The following is a 15,857-nucleotide window of genomic DNA, read 5'->3' as shown; positions in this document are numbered from 1 at the left end:
TTGTAAATTGTCCTTTAATTAGGTTGGTGTTGTCAGGGGTTGCTTGGTGGTATAGCTTGAAGGGTTGGAAGGGCCTATTCACTGTAGTATCTCTAGATAAATTTTTAAGTTACTACAAATAAATTAACAAATCAAGTTCAATTATCATTCAACCATACCTAAACAGCGATCCTCCAGGTCCAAGGAGCAAACCACATGGCACAACACTTAGAGTACATATAGGATAGTAAGTAAACATACTGAACACAAAAATATATAGCCCAAGTCCCTAAGGAAATTGGTGCTATCAGTAAGAAAAAGCAATTCCCGGCAGTTTGCAGACAAACATATGTATACACAACTCAGTCCAACTTGTTATTCCACCTATCGACTATTGGAGGGCAGCACTGATAGGAGAGGACAGCCCCGCCCCCCCAAACCAAGGATGGATGGCGAGCCACATCGTATTTGGCTTCTCCTCTCCTCTCCTGGATTGCAGCAGCTGCCCATGGCTTGAGGCTTAGCCATGCGGCTCCCCCGCCACAAGGGGGACACTGACTTGCAGCATTTTACATTATCAATGTTCAGCAGGGTCTTGTGATCACAAGAGAAACATCCAAGACAACCACTCACTGTTAGACTGTACGCCGCATTTACACACCATTGCCGATGCCTTTGATATCTTCCTGTAGCAGGTGGTAACATGTTCTGCACCTAGTCCATCTCCTCCCCCAATGCGCAGCTTGCTGATGGGTTAGGCATGCAGTAACTGAAATGGTTAATGTCCAACATTGTCTTACAATTGTAAAAAAACCCCACAATAACACCTTTGGTTAGTCCCCAAGAGGCCACTGTGTCCGAATGCGTTGCCATCTTACCGAAAGCCCAGTCTATAGACTGGAACATTGAAATTGCTCACCAATGTGTAATTTCTGTTTTGCCAAGATTACTTGGTGATAGACCTAATCACAAGTGCCAAATTCCAGAAGTTGTCTCATGAAAGCAGCATTTGACTGAATATGGGATCAGGGAGCCCCAATTAAACTGAAATCAATGGAAAACACTGGAGTTGCACCCCACACAAACATAGATGGTTGTGGCTGTTGGAGGTCAATCACCCAGCCCTAAGGCATTGTTTTGGGATTGCTTTGGAACCTAATCATCACTGGCTGTTTTATCCATGACCTTCCTTCCATCATCACATTACAAATGGAAATGCTTACTCCTGATTGTAAATTGAAATGACATTGTGCAAAACCTCAGCAAATAAAGTGGTCCATAGTAGCTCAGCACCACTTCAGAATCCTGACAGCATTTAGAACAAGACATCTTGTTTTACTTGCACCCTGCTACAGCTCATCATGGGCACTAGCCTCCCCAGCAATGAGAACATCTTCAAAAAGGCGGTATCCATCATTAAGGACTCCCCGAAACCCAGAACATGCCCTCTTTTCATTGCTACCATCAAGTATGAGGTGCAGGAGCCTGAAGACATACACTTTCAGGGACTGCTTCTTCCCCTCTGCCATCAGATTTCTGAATGGACAATGAGCCCATGTAAACTTTCTCACTAATTCTTTTTCAATCAAGAGGCACAAGGTGTTTCTTGGTTTGACTTGGAAATATAGCACAATGCAGGATCTAAATCCTAGAATTCTCTTACTCAAAATACCTTGTTGAAGGATCTTTGCCAGGAGGGCCACAGTGATTCAGAAAGATTCCTCACCATCTCTGTAGAGCAACTAGAGATGAACAATCATCATACCAGTGACAACCACACTGAAATACACAAAAACAGTAAGGAAAGGATGCTTAAATAGTTGTTTGGTTATATTGTTGCTGACCTGTAAGTTGCCTCAACAATTTTCTCTTTTGTTTTGAGTAGAACTGAGGTAGTCAGGGTTTCTAATTGGTGGTTCTGAGCTGCATGTTTCAACTTGGGATGTAAAGATTCCATAATGATATTTCCAGCTATTAAGTATTACTATTGTGTTGAAAGTTTCTTAATGCTTTTCAAACATCTGCCTTTGCAATTCTTGTGCTGTAAAGATCCCAAAATAGCAGCACAAAAAGGTCATAGTTAATCACTCCTTCAACCATTGAGGAAAACAGCAATCATGCAAAATGGCGTGTGTTTGAAATAATTGTTCCCTACTCAAGGGTGTTACAAAAATCACCCCTTGAAATAAAGATCATTGAGGTACAGAGAACCTATATTAACTGACAAGTAACTTTTATTATTTCAACTAAAAGTCATGTGGGTTAACACTCTTATCAACCTGTGTGCTCCCTACTAGAACCCCTGACGCTCCATGAACAGTCAATGAAGAGAAAAGGTATTGCCTGGGAAAGGAGTATACACTGGTCAGGTGATCTTCGTGGTCCTGATCTCCACATGTTCGTGGGGTCCTCCTTATGCATGATGGTTGGTCTCTGGCTTTGGAGAGTTATCACCCCTGCGTATTTGGAGCTCCTGAGTCTTGTACTGTTCCTCATCAATTGAACCATTGGCTCAAGGTCACCTGACCTACCTGGGTCACCTTACTGGTCATTGTACAGGACTACAACCAACATTGTTCCATGGCTCTGCCCACCCCGGCCTTGTGTATTTGTGCCTTTACACTCTGACTGGTCCAAACCAGTTAAATGAGGCAACCCAGACAGAATCTAACGAGATTACAGATTGTTTTGTTGGTAGGCATTTTACATAACAATTAGCTACTCCTCTGAGAATGGTTGCGGGTTTACTGCTTTGGTTTGATTGTCCCAGAGTCAAGAATCAGCTCAGAGTCTGTGCCCTTTACATAACAAATGGTTATTTGTTTGAGAATGGTCTCAGGTTTAGCAGATCATTCCTGAAGCTTCCTGTGTTCACTTTTAGCTGATTAGATTATTGCTTGGCCAAGTGGTTAAGGCATTGGTCTAGTGACCTGAAGGTCACTGGTTCGAGCCGCAACTATGGCAGCATGTTGTGTCCTTGAGCAAGGCATTGCTCTTGAGCCCCACACATTGCTCTGCGATGACACCAGGCTGTATTGCCCTTGCCCTTCCCTTGGACAACATCCAAGGAGGCATGGGGGGGGTGGGGGGGCAACTGCCAGTCTCCCAGATCTGGAAACTTTCCAAATCCATGGCCTCTCGAGACTAACGGATGCCTATTAGATTGTCCAAGAGCAAGAGTCCACAAAAAGGGGGAAACAAAGACAACTGGCTTGTTTGTTTCCCCTGTCCTTCATTAGACTTCAGTTTCTTCTGGCCAACAAGGGGAAGGAAATAAAGTACCCATACAGTACATGAGCTGCAGATGTGATGCAAGGCATAGACTGGCAGTTGCCTGGAATGATCTAAAGAACCAAGAAGGTACCTTGATCCAGATGCATCATGGTTTAGTGCTGCAACTGCTCTGCCCAAGCCCAAATGAAACAGCTCTGTATATCATGGAAACTAGCTTCCTTGTGAACTCTGTCTACACTTCTCACTGCCTTGGAAAGGACTCCACCCACCTCGGACATTATCTCTTCTCCCCACTTTCATTGAGTAGAAAATACAAAAGCTTATAATAAAAGCATGTAGCACTAGGCTCAAGAACAGCTTCTATCCTGCTGTTAAGACTATTGAACCCTCTCCTAATACGATAGAGTAGATTCCTTATCCCACAATTCATTGTTTAAGGCCTTGCACCTTATTGTCTGCCTGCGTTGCACTTTCTCTGACTGTGAGCCTTCTATTATTACTTTTCCCTTGTACTACTTCAATATACTGATATTGTGAAATGATCAGATTGGATGGAATTACAAAACAATTGTTTCCACTGCACCTTGGTACATGAGACAATAATAACAATAGTAATAAAAACCAATGCTACTACTCAGAGGTGTTGTGCAATGGAAGTAAAGTTCGAGCCAGATATGGGCATTTTCAAGATAGCAAAATACTACAATTTGTTACAAATCTAAAACTTAACTGCAATAAAAATTGCAAATGTTTGAAAGACTGGGACAGGAAGCAGCACCTATGAAGAGGGTAGCAAAGTTAATAAACTTAATTGAGGTGGCTCAATTTGAATGAGGCTTTTTGCTACTGGATTGCTACACTTCTATCTAACATGGTGGCATTCACTGCTCAGGCAAATTGTGAAATGTTTCACTCCAGAGCATTCTCACTCTGGTTTAATCCAATTTTCTTATTCCTATCTCTCTTGTGTAAATAACAAAAAAGTTAAGCATTTGAAGAATTTGGGTTGAGCAGCATCTGAGGAAGTAAAGTGATGGTTAAAGTTTTTGGGTAAGACCCTGCATCAGGACTAATTGTGGAGGGAAAATAGTATTACAGGAGTGAGAGGGAGGAGCGAGACAGAGCCTGGTAGGAAATTGGTGAAACCAGATTATATGGTGAGGGGAGAGGGTTGATAGGAGATTGAACCCGGTAGGGGAGAGGCCTGGGAAGGTAAACCAAGGGAGAAGGAACCCAGGTAGATAGTAATGTGGAAGATGGGCACATTAGACTGGTAGAGAAGTGAGTTGAGTCTAGGTAATAATTGGGAGATGTGGGTTATATTATGTAATCCACAGTCCACGTGTTTAATGTCATGTTTTTATTAAAACCTATGGCAGGTAATTATTTTCAGCATTGAATTGAAGGTTATGGGGGAGGCTGTGTCTTTGAAAGACCAAGTTTATTTCAGCCCCTCTTTCCCACAGCCCTACATTTAAAAAAAATTCGAATTGTCTTTAGACGTATTTTCCATAGTTATTAACATTTCAGTGACTCCATTTTTAATCCTTCTGGTGTGAATTGCTTTACATAGACCACTTGACATGCACTGTACTCTTTCTTTTCTAGGATGCAGCAGTCGATATCATTTTAAAGACTAAAGAAGAGAAAGATGCAGAACTTGATAAGAAGATAGAAGCTTTGCGAAAAAAGAATGAAGCGCTTATGAAAAGATATCATGTATGAAATTTTTGAAAGTCTTTTAATCTTTGTAGTATTTGAATAAGCAATTTCTAAAATTCTGATAAAATAGCTATGTAAAATTCTCTTTTGGCAAAATTATCTGTTAACCTCATTGTTGCAGAATATTTTCTCTTAGCTTTATGATTTCTTTAGTTATTTGTCATTTTCTCTCCAAATATAATGGAAAGCAACTATTATTATGTGAAATATATTATTCAGTTTTGTTTTTTTTTTACTGTTTTTTACTTTAAAATACAAAATTGCATTATGTAGCTCAAAAATCCTGGAGTGTGCATGCCGAGCAAATTTACTAGAATATTTCAGAATCTGAGGGATTTCTGCTATTTAAATGTCATCTGAGGGGAGTTAGAGTTGTTCCTTTGGGTTCCTAGCATCGGCAATATTTTGCTTTATCTTTGATGGGATTTGATAAGAGGGTGTCTAAAATCATGAGTAGTAGTTTGAACTGGATAAATCAAGGAATGCTCCTCTTAGTGGCTGGTTTAATAATCTGCAATACAGGTGAAAAATTTAGTGTACAAGCTACAGGAATGCAAGGGAAAACTTTGATTATGGTGGGAGCAACTATGATCTGAAACTCACTATCTGTAAGGGTGGTGAAGAATGGATCAGTCAGGGATTTTTAAAGAATTTGGATATGTACTAGAGAGAATAATTTATAGGGTATGGGGAAATAGTTGGACTAATAGAATCTACTTGCATCAAGGGTGGACTAATTCAAATGACTATTTGCTTTGCAGTAAAAAAAATCAGTTTCTTTAAGGCAGAACTCTTCCATTCCTTCGTGAGCTACGATACTGCTAGTGGACAAAAATTCATCAGTTGTACAGCGCAGAAACATTTTTATGCCGACGATCAAGTACTTGTCTATGTTCATCTCATTTACGAGCATTTGTTCGTAGCTTATGGTGCCTTGCAATTGACGTGCTTTATCTAGAGGCTCTTTAAATATTGAGCACAGCTGTCTCTGTCCACCTTTGTGAATTCCAGATTGTAACTATTTCTGGGTGAAACTTTAAGGAGATGAGAATGTAATTTGACTTTTCTGGTTCTAATTTTGTTTTAAAAAATAAAGAAATAAACAAACTATATATATATATAATTACAGGAAATTGAAGAAGACAAAAAAAGGGCAGAACTGGAAGGAATGGCTGTTCTAACTCGCAAAAGTAGACCAGAGAGTCTTACCATTACGATTACAAAATCCCCAAATGTAAGTTGTTTTACTAGTAACATTTTTTAATGCAGTTGGGTATGAGGTTAAATATTTTGCACAAGAATTGTTTTCTGAACTTTTTTTTTCTTTACACCATAGCACCAAACTCCATTGCATCTTACAAAATCAGTAATTCATGTAATAGTTCTGGAGGAATGTGCTTAAAACAGTCCTGTTTGATATGTTGGAATAGAGTTTTCATTATGGATCGTTGAGGAATGTTTAAGTAGTAGTATACTGCCACTGTTTTGGGGGGAGGGGAAATGTTTAGCATTTGACTCCTTCAATGTTGTAAAAACCAGATAGTTTCTTGTCCCATTCTTCTTTCTCTATCCATCTCTCTACATCCCAGCTCGGCTACTCCTCAATCTGAAGATATTTTATGAATTGATAATTATATTCCTTTTAAGTATATCTTGGATTTGCCCTTTATTCATTTGTTTGTATTCTGGACTTACTGATTTTGTACACCTTTGTGAAATTGCTCATCAATTAACTTTTTAAAGACTTTATGAATTTATTTCAGAATTTAGTTGTTAACCTAATCATATTAAGATCTTACTATTCAAAGAGGATTTAACAGTTGAAGTGTGCCTCTTTCATGTAACGCTTTTATGATGGAATTTACAAGCATCTTGTGTTTTTTTTGGATCTCTTGGTCTTGTAAACAAAAGTATTTTAAAAATAATTTAATTGGATGACACTTCATGACTGTGGATGTGAAAACTGTTTTACATTAAAACTTGTTTGAAAATAATTAGGTGTTTTCGATGTTCGGTCGCTTATTTAAACAACTCTGAGAAAAGTGATCTACCTATACCTTATTATAAGTTTAAGTATAGAGTTAGATGAAGAAAAGAGCTATTAATTTTGCCAAAAAGTTTAACTTGCTTAAGCATTCATGAAGTTTCAAGAGCAAAGATGAATGGCCAAAAAGAGAACAGAAGGATAACATATTGTGTGAGCAAATGAGTAAGAACTACCAAGGTATAAAAAATGTCAAAGAAAGAAAGTAGCAAAGAATAAAGGCAGTGACAAAAATTATAGCAGGAGATGAAGTACTAGCTGAGGTATTAAACAAATATAATATGCTACAGAAGAGAAACAAGGCAGAGCTGGGGGAAAAGAAGACAAGTAGAGATCTGCTGAAACATATCTGACCTGAATATTTGAGTTTCAATACTTATTTTTCTCTCCACATGCAACCTAATCTGGGGCATTTGCAGAAATTTGGAAAACTGACCTGATGTGTTATATGTCCATAGCTTTTGATCAAGAACATAGGATGGGTAATACTAAGTGAATGATCTTTACCTGGGCTGACATGGTATGGCTTGAATTAAACATGAATATCTTTTGGAATATGTATCCTACAGACACATTTATTCAGATTGTGTTAGATCAGGAAGGCAGGTCCTAAGTTAGGAATAAAATTAATAGCACTAACAGAAAGTACTGGAGAAATTAAAGGGACTAAAGCTAGGCAAGTACCCTGCTATAGACTGCAGCTCAAAATTCTAAGAGATGACATTGAAGAGTCTTTTTCTGTTGATCAGTGTCAAAAAATCCCAAATTAAATCCACTGTGATTCAATGTTGTAAAATAATAAAACATGAAAACTTCCGGGGGGGCTGGGCGAATACTTTCTATAGGCACTGTATTGAAATAACACTGTTGCGAGAGGGAGAAATGGAGGGAGTAAAAAAGGGGGTAGAAACTGAAGTCCTTCAAGTATATTCTGTCATTTACAATCGGCTGTAAACTCCTATCTGCATTCCTGTCTTCCCACTGTAATCAGTCATCCCCTTTCTTGTCTTAAGTTTTGTATCTCCAAAAGATAAAAAATAATTGAAGAAAAGCAAGGAAGTCTAGAATCTGATTCTGACTTCATGTTTACTTTAAGCAAGGTGCGCATGTATCACTAACCTGTAATTAATTATTTAAACAAAGGATGCTTAATCAAACAACATATTTACAGGATTACTCAAACATTATTGAAATATTATATACACAACACTTCTCTTAGCTATAAACTCCCAACTCAATGTAGAATATATCTCAACTTGTATATACAGTATACTATAAAATACAACTACAACATGGTAAATTTTTAAATTGTCCCATTCAGATCTAAAGATTTAATCACTGGAGACTTTCTTACTCTTGTGGAATATTGTCTTTACTGACAAGGGGGTCACTCTGCTTGGCAGGTGAAACAGTCTCAGGTCTTGGGATCTCCTCTGGTGGTTGTAGGAATTGGGATTTCAGAAGTGGTTCTGACTGCCCTGGCCACCGTTCTTTTGAGTGATACCGGACTCAAGTCGTCTTTCCAAGTACCCATTTTTGATCACCTGACTCAGCTGTTTGTACTGCATACTCGTTCTGAGATTGGGTTTGAGGAGATGTAAGCACTAACACAGTGCTGATACAGGAACAGCAAACCTGATGAGTGTGCTGCATTACGATATGCAAGGAGGAAATTGACCAACTTCTGGTTCAGGGTCAGTGTAGTGTGTTCTTTAGACTCTGGACAAACTTTTCCACCAAACCATTTGTAGCTGGGTGGAATGGTACAGACATGATGTGTCTTATTCTAATCATTTTTAGGAACGACTGAAACTGTTTTGTAACAAACTGTGGTCTATTGTCATTAAGTGTTCTAGAACACCAGTCCTTGCGAAGACACTTCTCAACACATCAACAGTGTGCGAGGCTGTAGTGAAGGCGAATGGCAACATTTCTAGCCACTTCCTAGTTGCATCCACTACTACCAAGAGGTTTGTGCCCATGAATGGTCTGGCAAAATTTACATTAATCCTCTGCCAGGGCAATGAGGCCATTCCCAGAGAAAGAGAGGGTCTACTCTTGTCATCTTGTGGATATATTGGCATCCTGCACAGTGCATGGCAAGATGCTTGATATGCAGATCTATCCCAGGACACCAGACAAAGCTTTGAGCCAACACTTTCATTTTAACCACAGCTAGCTGACTGGCATGTAGCTTCTGCAACACTTGAGCTTTCAGCTTAGACTCTCAACTCTCAATCCCCACATAAGGCAATCTCCATAAAGGGCAAGTTCATCTTGGCGATTGGGGAAAAATTGGGGAACTAGAGTTTCTCCTGCATATTCCAGCCATTTTGGATATCCATGTAGACCTGAGACAGTGTGGAGTCTTTTCTGGTTTCACTCTGGATCATCTCTGCTGTAACAGACTTTTGATTTGCCTTAGGGAGAATAATTCAAGAGGAATGTCATTATTTAGTAAATTTTTTCCAGTATTTACTTTGCCAAGGGTAATTGGGACAATCCGTCAGCATTTCCATGATTAGTCATCCTCCTGATTTCAATCTTATAATTATGTCCTCCAAGAAACAGAGACCATCTCTGCATTTTGATGCTGCTATTACTGGAACAACCTTCTGTGAATTGAAAATGGACACCAATGGTTAATTATCAGTAACGATGGTAAATACTCTCCCATACAAGAACTGGTTGAAACATTTTACACCCCAAACCTGACTCAAGTCCTCTGTCAGCCTGTGCATAATTTTTCTCTGCAGCAGTGAGGGAAGATGGTGCAAAGTCTATAGGGCATTCACTTCCATCACTCATAACATGTGACATGACTGCACCGGTACCATAAGGTCAGGCATCCCAGGCAAGCTTCACTGGACAATGCGAATCATAATGTATGACTCTTCTCTTCAGCTGTCCATTGATTTTCGATGATGACTGAGGCCTGGGCAAGGTTGCATGGAAGACTTGCAGTTGCCCATGGTGTAAGTCTCCCCTCTCCATGCCACAGATGTTGTCCAAGGGAAGGGCATTAGGACCCACACAGCTTGGCACCAGTGTCGTCGCAGAGCAACGTGTGGTTAAGTGCCTTGCTCAAGGACACAACACGCTGCCTCAACTAAGGCTCAAACTAGCAACATTCAGATCACTAGACCGAAGCCTTAACCACTTGGCCACGTGCCACACTAATGAGTACAGTGTCTGATATCACCATTTCCTTTACCTTTCTGAAAACCACCTCACACTACTTTGTCCATTGCCATTTCTTTTCAATCTGTAGTAATAAACTTAAAATGTGGAGCAGAGTAGCCAAGCTTGTCAGGAACCTATTATAGTAATTGATAAATCCTAAAAAGGACTGCAACTGAGATACATCCTTTGGTCTTGGGACATCCACTGCACCTTGTATTTTCTCTGCACAAGTGTGATCCTCGTGCATTGATGATGTTGACAGTAAGTGATGCTTGCTTTAATAATTCTCAGTTGTTGTGCCATGCTCTGAGCCCATAATCTTGAGATTTTGGAGATGTTCCTTGTCATCCTTACCAGTAACAATGATGTCAATCAGGTACCTGGGCAGCCTTGCAACACCTGGTCCATGGCTTTCTGCAACACTGCAGATGCTTTTCCAAAATATAAGCCTGTTACAGCGATAAAGCCCTTTGAGTGTTTATAGTGAGAAACAATTTGGACTCTTCTTCCATATCCATCTGTAGGTAGGCCTCAGCTAAATCCATTTTGCTAAGGTGTTTTCCTGCAAAAAGGTTTGCGAAGAGGGCAGAAGGTATTGATCTACTCAGTACTGGGTTGATGATTACCTTAAAATCACCTCAGATGCTGACAGTCCCATTCTTCCTGACTACTGGGACCACTGGCATTACTAATGGGCTCTATTCACTCTAGGAAAGAATTCCTTAATCTTCCATGCAATCTAGCTCATTGGCTACTTTATCACGGATGGCATAAGGTACCAAACGGACTTTGCAAAACTTGGGTGTGGCATTTTCATTTAACAGTATTTTTGAGTGTTGTAAGCCATCCTTGAACACTGCTGTGACATCATCCAGTATCTTTCTTAATTCACTTACAATTTGTTTTATTGCTGGGGATGTGCCATGCAAATAGTGAATGGATATCCAATCAAATTGTAGCTGTCTCAGCTAATCGCATACCCACAATGTTGGCTTTCATGTTTTTATCACATACAAGCCCAGCATGGCGTGTTTGTTATCACCGTTCAGTTTTGAGACTCCAAAACATGAAACTAATTGGAAGAAAGCCAAGGGAGTCCAGAATCTGAGTCTAACTTCATGTTTACTTTAAGCAAGGTGCGCATGTTTCACGCTGTAACATCATGACACATGCAGTTTGAATATTTTTGCATATAACCCATAATGAATTATTTAAACAAGATTGCTTAATTAAAATATATATTTACAACATTTCTCAAATACTACTGAAATATTAATCGCCCAATATCTTGTATCTACCTACCTCCACCTTAAAAATACTTCAAGTAAACTTTCTCTGCACTGTTTCTAATACATTTATCATCATTACTAAAATATGAAGAACACCATTGCGCTCTAGATGTTGTCTCATTAATGCCCTGTACAACTGAGGCACTGTTGCCTTTAATCTATCAGCATAGCCTTTAATTGAGGAAATGATTGTTGGAAGATCAGCCTGTCAGACTTGGTTCAAAATTTATGGTCTTCTGGGCAACTGTGATTCGTCTCATCATGTATGTTTTAGCGAGCTCAATTACACACAGCAGGCACTTGAGACTTGAAAGAAGCTTCACCTTGTTCAGGAATATGAGAAGAGAAATGAGTGAATACATGCTGTAATCTGGAGCCAAAAAATAAACTGTTGGACAAACAGCATCTGGAGGCAAATGGAAGATTGCCGTTTTGGATTGAAACCCTGTATTAGGACAGAGCATGTAGAGGTAAGATGATCAGTGTGTAGAAGTGAAGGCAGGGTGAAACAGGCTGGTACGTGATGGGTAGAATCAGAATGGAGGGGAAGGAAAGATGGGCAGATAGAGTCAGGACTGGAAAAGTTAATGAAGGGAGAAGAAATTCTGGTAGACAGATATGTGGGTGAGAGGATGGTGATGAGTATAGCTAATGAGAGGGTGAGGGCAGGAATAGGAAAGGTTGGAGGAAGTGCAAAGGGAATGTGGGGAAGTAGGCTACCTGAAATTGTACAGTTCCGTTGCCATGATATTAGACTGTAGCTACCCAAATGGAAAAACTTTTATTTTTTGCTCCAGATTACAGCATACGTACTCACTCATGTCTTTACTTATATTTCTATACAAATAGAGGTGTCTTCCAATTTGCATTTGTCCTGGTAGTGGAGAAAGCAGAGGATAGACAAGTTGGTATGGGAAGGGAAGTTGAACTAACATGCAACTGGAAGTTGAAATAACATGCATAGAAGTATAAGAAGTCTGTCTGGCCCTTCATCTATTCATCAAGATTGTGTCTGATATCCCATCTCTTTGCCATATTCCAGCTCTATCCCATTATCCCTTGATTCTGAGTTATCACCTCTTTGGCTGAACATGATGACTTTGCTTCTGCTGATGTCTGTGACAGGGAAATCTAAAGCTTCTGAATTAAGACAGTTTTCCTCATTTTTAAGAACCCTGTCCTTTATTTTCACTGACTCGCCTCTGGATCTTATTCACCAGCCAGGGTAAATATGCTCCTTACACCTTAAAAAAAAGTACCTAGTGCTTTCCTGGTGTACATGATAAATAGGCTCTTCTTGGGCTTCCAGCTGGGTACTGGTATCGATTATATCAGAGATGAAGAAGATGTCAGAGTTTGTCATCGGAACATTAGTTACAATTGATACCTGTACCCAGATGGAAGCCCAAGAAGACTTTATTCCTCCTTACACCTAGTTTATCAAACTCTCTAAATTTCAATGAAATATTCTCTTATCCTTTTAAGATCTAAAGAATGAAGTTCTAATCTACTTAATTTCTTCTCATATGGAAAACTTGCTACTTGTAGAACCAGTTTGGTGAATCAAAATTGCTAGAACATCCATCAATGATGTCAAGACCTTTGGAATTCACTGGGCAAGCCAGGCCAAAATCCCAGCACCAAGGTACTAAATACAAACCCTATTTCCAGAAAAGTTGGGATATTTTCCAAAATGCAATAAAAACAAAAATCTGTAATATGTTAATTCACGTGAACCCTTATTTAACTGACAAAAGTACAAAGAAAAGATTTTCAATAGTTTTACTGACCAACTGAATTGTATTTTGTAAATATATACAAATTTAGAATTTGATGGCTGCAACACACTCAACAAAAGTTGGGACAGAGTTAAAATAAGATTGAAAAGTGCACAGAATATTCAAGTAACACTGGTTTGGAAGACTCCACATTAAGCAGACTAATTGGTAGCAGGTGAGGTATCATGACTGGGTATAAAAGTAGCGTCCATCAAAGGCTCAGTCTTTGCAAGCAAGGATGGATTGTGGCTCACCCCTTTGTGCCAAAATTCGTGAGAGAATTGTTAGTTAGTTCAAAAGGAACATTTCCCAATGCAAGATTGCAGAGAATTTAGGTCTTTCGACATCTACAGTACATAATATTGTGAAAAGATTCAGAGAATTCAGAGACATCTCAGTGCGTAAAGGGCAAGGTCGGAAACCACTGTTGAATGTGCGTGATCTTCGAGCCCTCAGGCAGCACTGCCTAAGAAACCGTCATGCTACTGTGACAATTATAGCCACCTGGGCTCGGGAGTACTTCAGAAAACAATTGTCACTTAACACAGTCCGACAGTCCGTCGCTGCATCCAGAAATGCAACTTGAAACTGTATTACGCAAGGAGGAAGCCATACATCAACTCTATGCAGAAATGCCAGCGAGTTCTCTGGGCCCAAGCTCATCTCAGATGGACCAAAAGGCTTTGGAACCATGTGCTGTGGTCAGATGAGTCCACATTTCAGCTAGTTTTCAGAAAAAACGGGCGTCGAGTTCTCTGTGCCAAAGATGAAAACAACCATCCTGATTGTTATCAGTGAAAGGTGCAAAAGCCAGCATCTGTGGTGGTATGGGGGTGCATCAGTGCCCACGGCATGGGTGAGTTGTATGTATGTGAAGGTACCATTGACTCTGAGGCGTATATTAGGATTTTAGAGAGGCATATGTTGCCATCAAGGCGACGTCTCTTCCATGCTTATTTCAGCAGGACAATGCCAGACCACATTCTGCACGGGCTACAACAGCGTGGCTTTGTAGACACAGAGTGCGTGTGCTTGACTGGCCTCCTGCCAGTCCAGTCCAGATCTATCTCCTATTGAAAATGTATGGTGCATCATGAAGGGGAGAATCAGACAACGGAGACCATGGACTGTTGAGCAACTGAAGTCTTATATCAAGCAAGAATGGACAAAATTTCCAATTGCAAATCTACTACAATTAGTATCCTCAGTTCCAAAATGATTAAAAAGTGTTGTTAAAAGGAAAGGTGATGTAACACAATGGTAAACATGCCTCTGTCCCAACTTTTGTTGAGTGTGTTGCAGCCATCAAATTCTAAATTTGTGTATGTTTACAAAATACAATTAAGTTGGTCAATAAAACTATCGAAAATATTTTCTTTGTACTTTTGTCAGTTAAATAAAGGTTCATGTGAATTAACATAGCACAGATTTTTGTTTTTATTGCATTTTGGAAAATATCCCAACTATTCTGGAAATGGGGTTTGTACATTGCCAGTTCCATTGGGTAGACCATATGACTGCAGACTTCCAAAATAAATACCTTATTCTGAGTTCTGTCATAGGAAGAGATCACCCGAGGATATGAGACAAGGAAGTGTCTAAAGGCTTCTTTCAAAACTAAAATGTAAATCCACACTGATTCCTGGGAATTCTGGGCCCATGATCACTCAGAGAGGAGAAGGAGTATTAAGGATGGGATTGAGAATGTCTGGATTGTCAACAAATCCTTTGATTAGAACTGTATAAAGCCCTGCAGAAATACAGCATTACTTTATTGGCTACCTATCTTCTTTCTGGCATCCCTTTCCATTTCTAGAAGAGTCAGCAGTTCTCATATTGTTTTTAATGGTCAATTCAGAACTTGCAAATGATTCTCCTGCTGGTTGTGAATGGAGTAACAGCTTCTTGCAGTCACTCCTATCTCACTTTACTGTTTCCAATCTGTTTTGAAACCTCACTTTTAAACGTGATATTTTTTACCATGAGTACGAGGAGTGCCAAAGGTACTAAAAAAGATTATGCTCCTGCACCTTTGGATTCTATAATGGTTTTGCTTCGTAAACATAGAAAATAATCTTCCGATGAGTTCCAACAACTTCGATCTGAATTTAAACTAATGGACGCAAAATTGGATTCTAGTCAAAAAACCTTAACCGAGCATGGTAAATGAATAGAAGAGAATGAAGAAACTTGGACAATTTTGGATGCAAGTATTGATGACCTGCAAAAGCTCTGTGAAAAGCAATATAAATCTGATGAGAAATTAAGACAGAAGATAATCAATTTAGAAAACAGAAGCAGAAGGAATAGCCTACAAATTCTGGGTTTTGAAGAGTTAATGGAAGGTGATCAGCATACTGAATTCTTTGCAAGTTTTTTGGTACAATTATTTCCTAAAATCTTACCGTCTGCACCTATGATCGATCGAGCTCATCAATTGCCGGTCCCTAGACCACCTCTTGGAGCCAAGCCCAGATCAGTTATAATTTGTTTACATGAATTTCAAACAAAGGAATGTTTAATTCGTGAATCTTGTTGAAGAGGAATGATTGATTACAAGGGTCAGGAGATCAGGATTGTCAAGGATTTTTCACCCGAGGTCATGAATGAGCGTGCTAAATTCAAAGA

General features: G+C 39.4%; 1 protein-coding gene across 6 annotated transcripts in view; it reads left to right on the top strand.

Moving 5' to 3' along the window:
- LOC140725242 (uncharacterized) overlaps window positions 1-15,857 on the top strand; it is a 373,081-nt gene that overhangs the window by 66,061 nt on the left and 291,163 nt on the right. For all 6 annotated transcript variants that reach the window (XM_073040438.1, XM_073040435.1, XM_073040437.1 and 3 more), the window contains 2 exons: window positions 4,822-4,932; window positions 6,065-6,169. In XM_073040438.1, coding sequence (XP_072896539.1) covers window positions 4,822-4,932; window positions 6,065-6,169 — 216 coding nt within the window. The remainder of the gene's footprint in view (window positions 1-4,821; window positions 4,933-6,064; window positions 6,170-15,857) is intronic.

The sequence above is a fragment of the Hemitrygon akajei genome, chromosome 3, assembly GCF_048418815.1.
Source record: "Hemitrygon akajei chromosome 3, sHemAka1.3, whole genome shotgun sequence".
Lineage (NCBI taxonomy): Eukaryota > Metazoa > Chordata > Chondrichthyes > Myliobatiformes > Dasyatidae > Hemitrygon > Hemitrygon akajei.
This window is presented reverse-complemented; position numbering and strand designations above follow the sequence as displayed.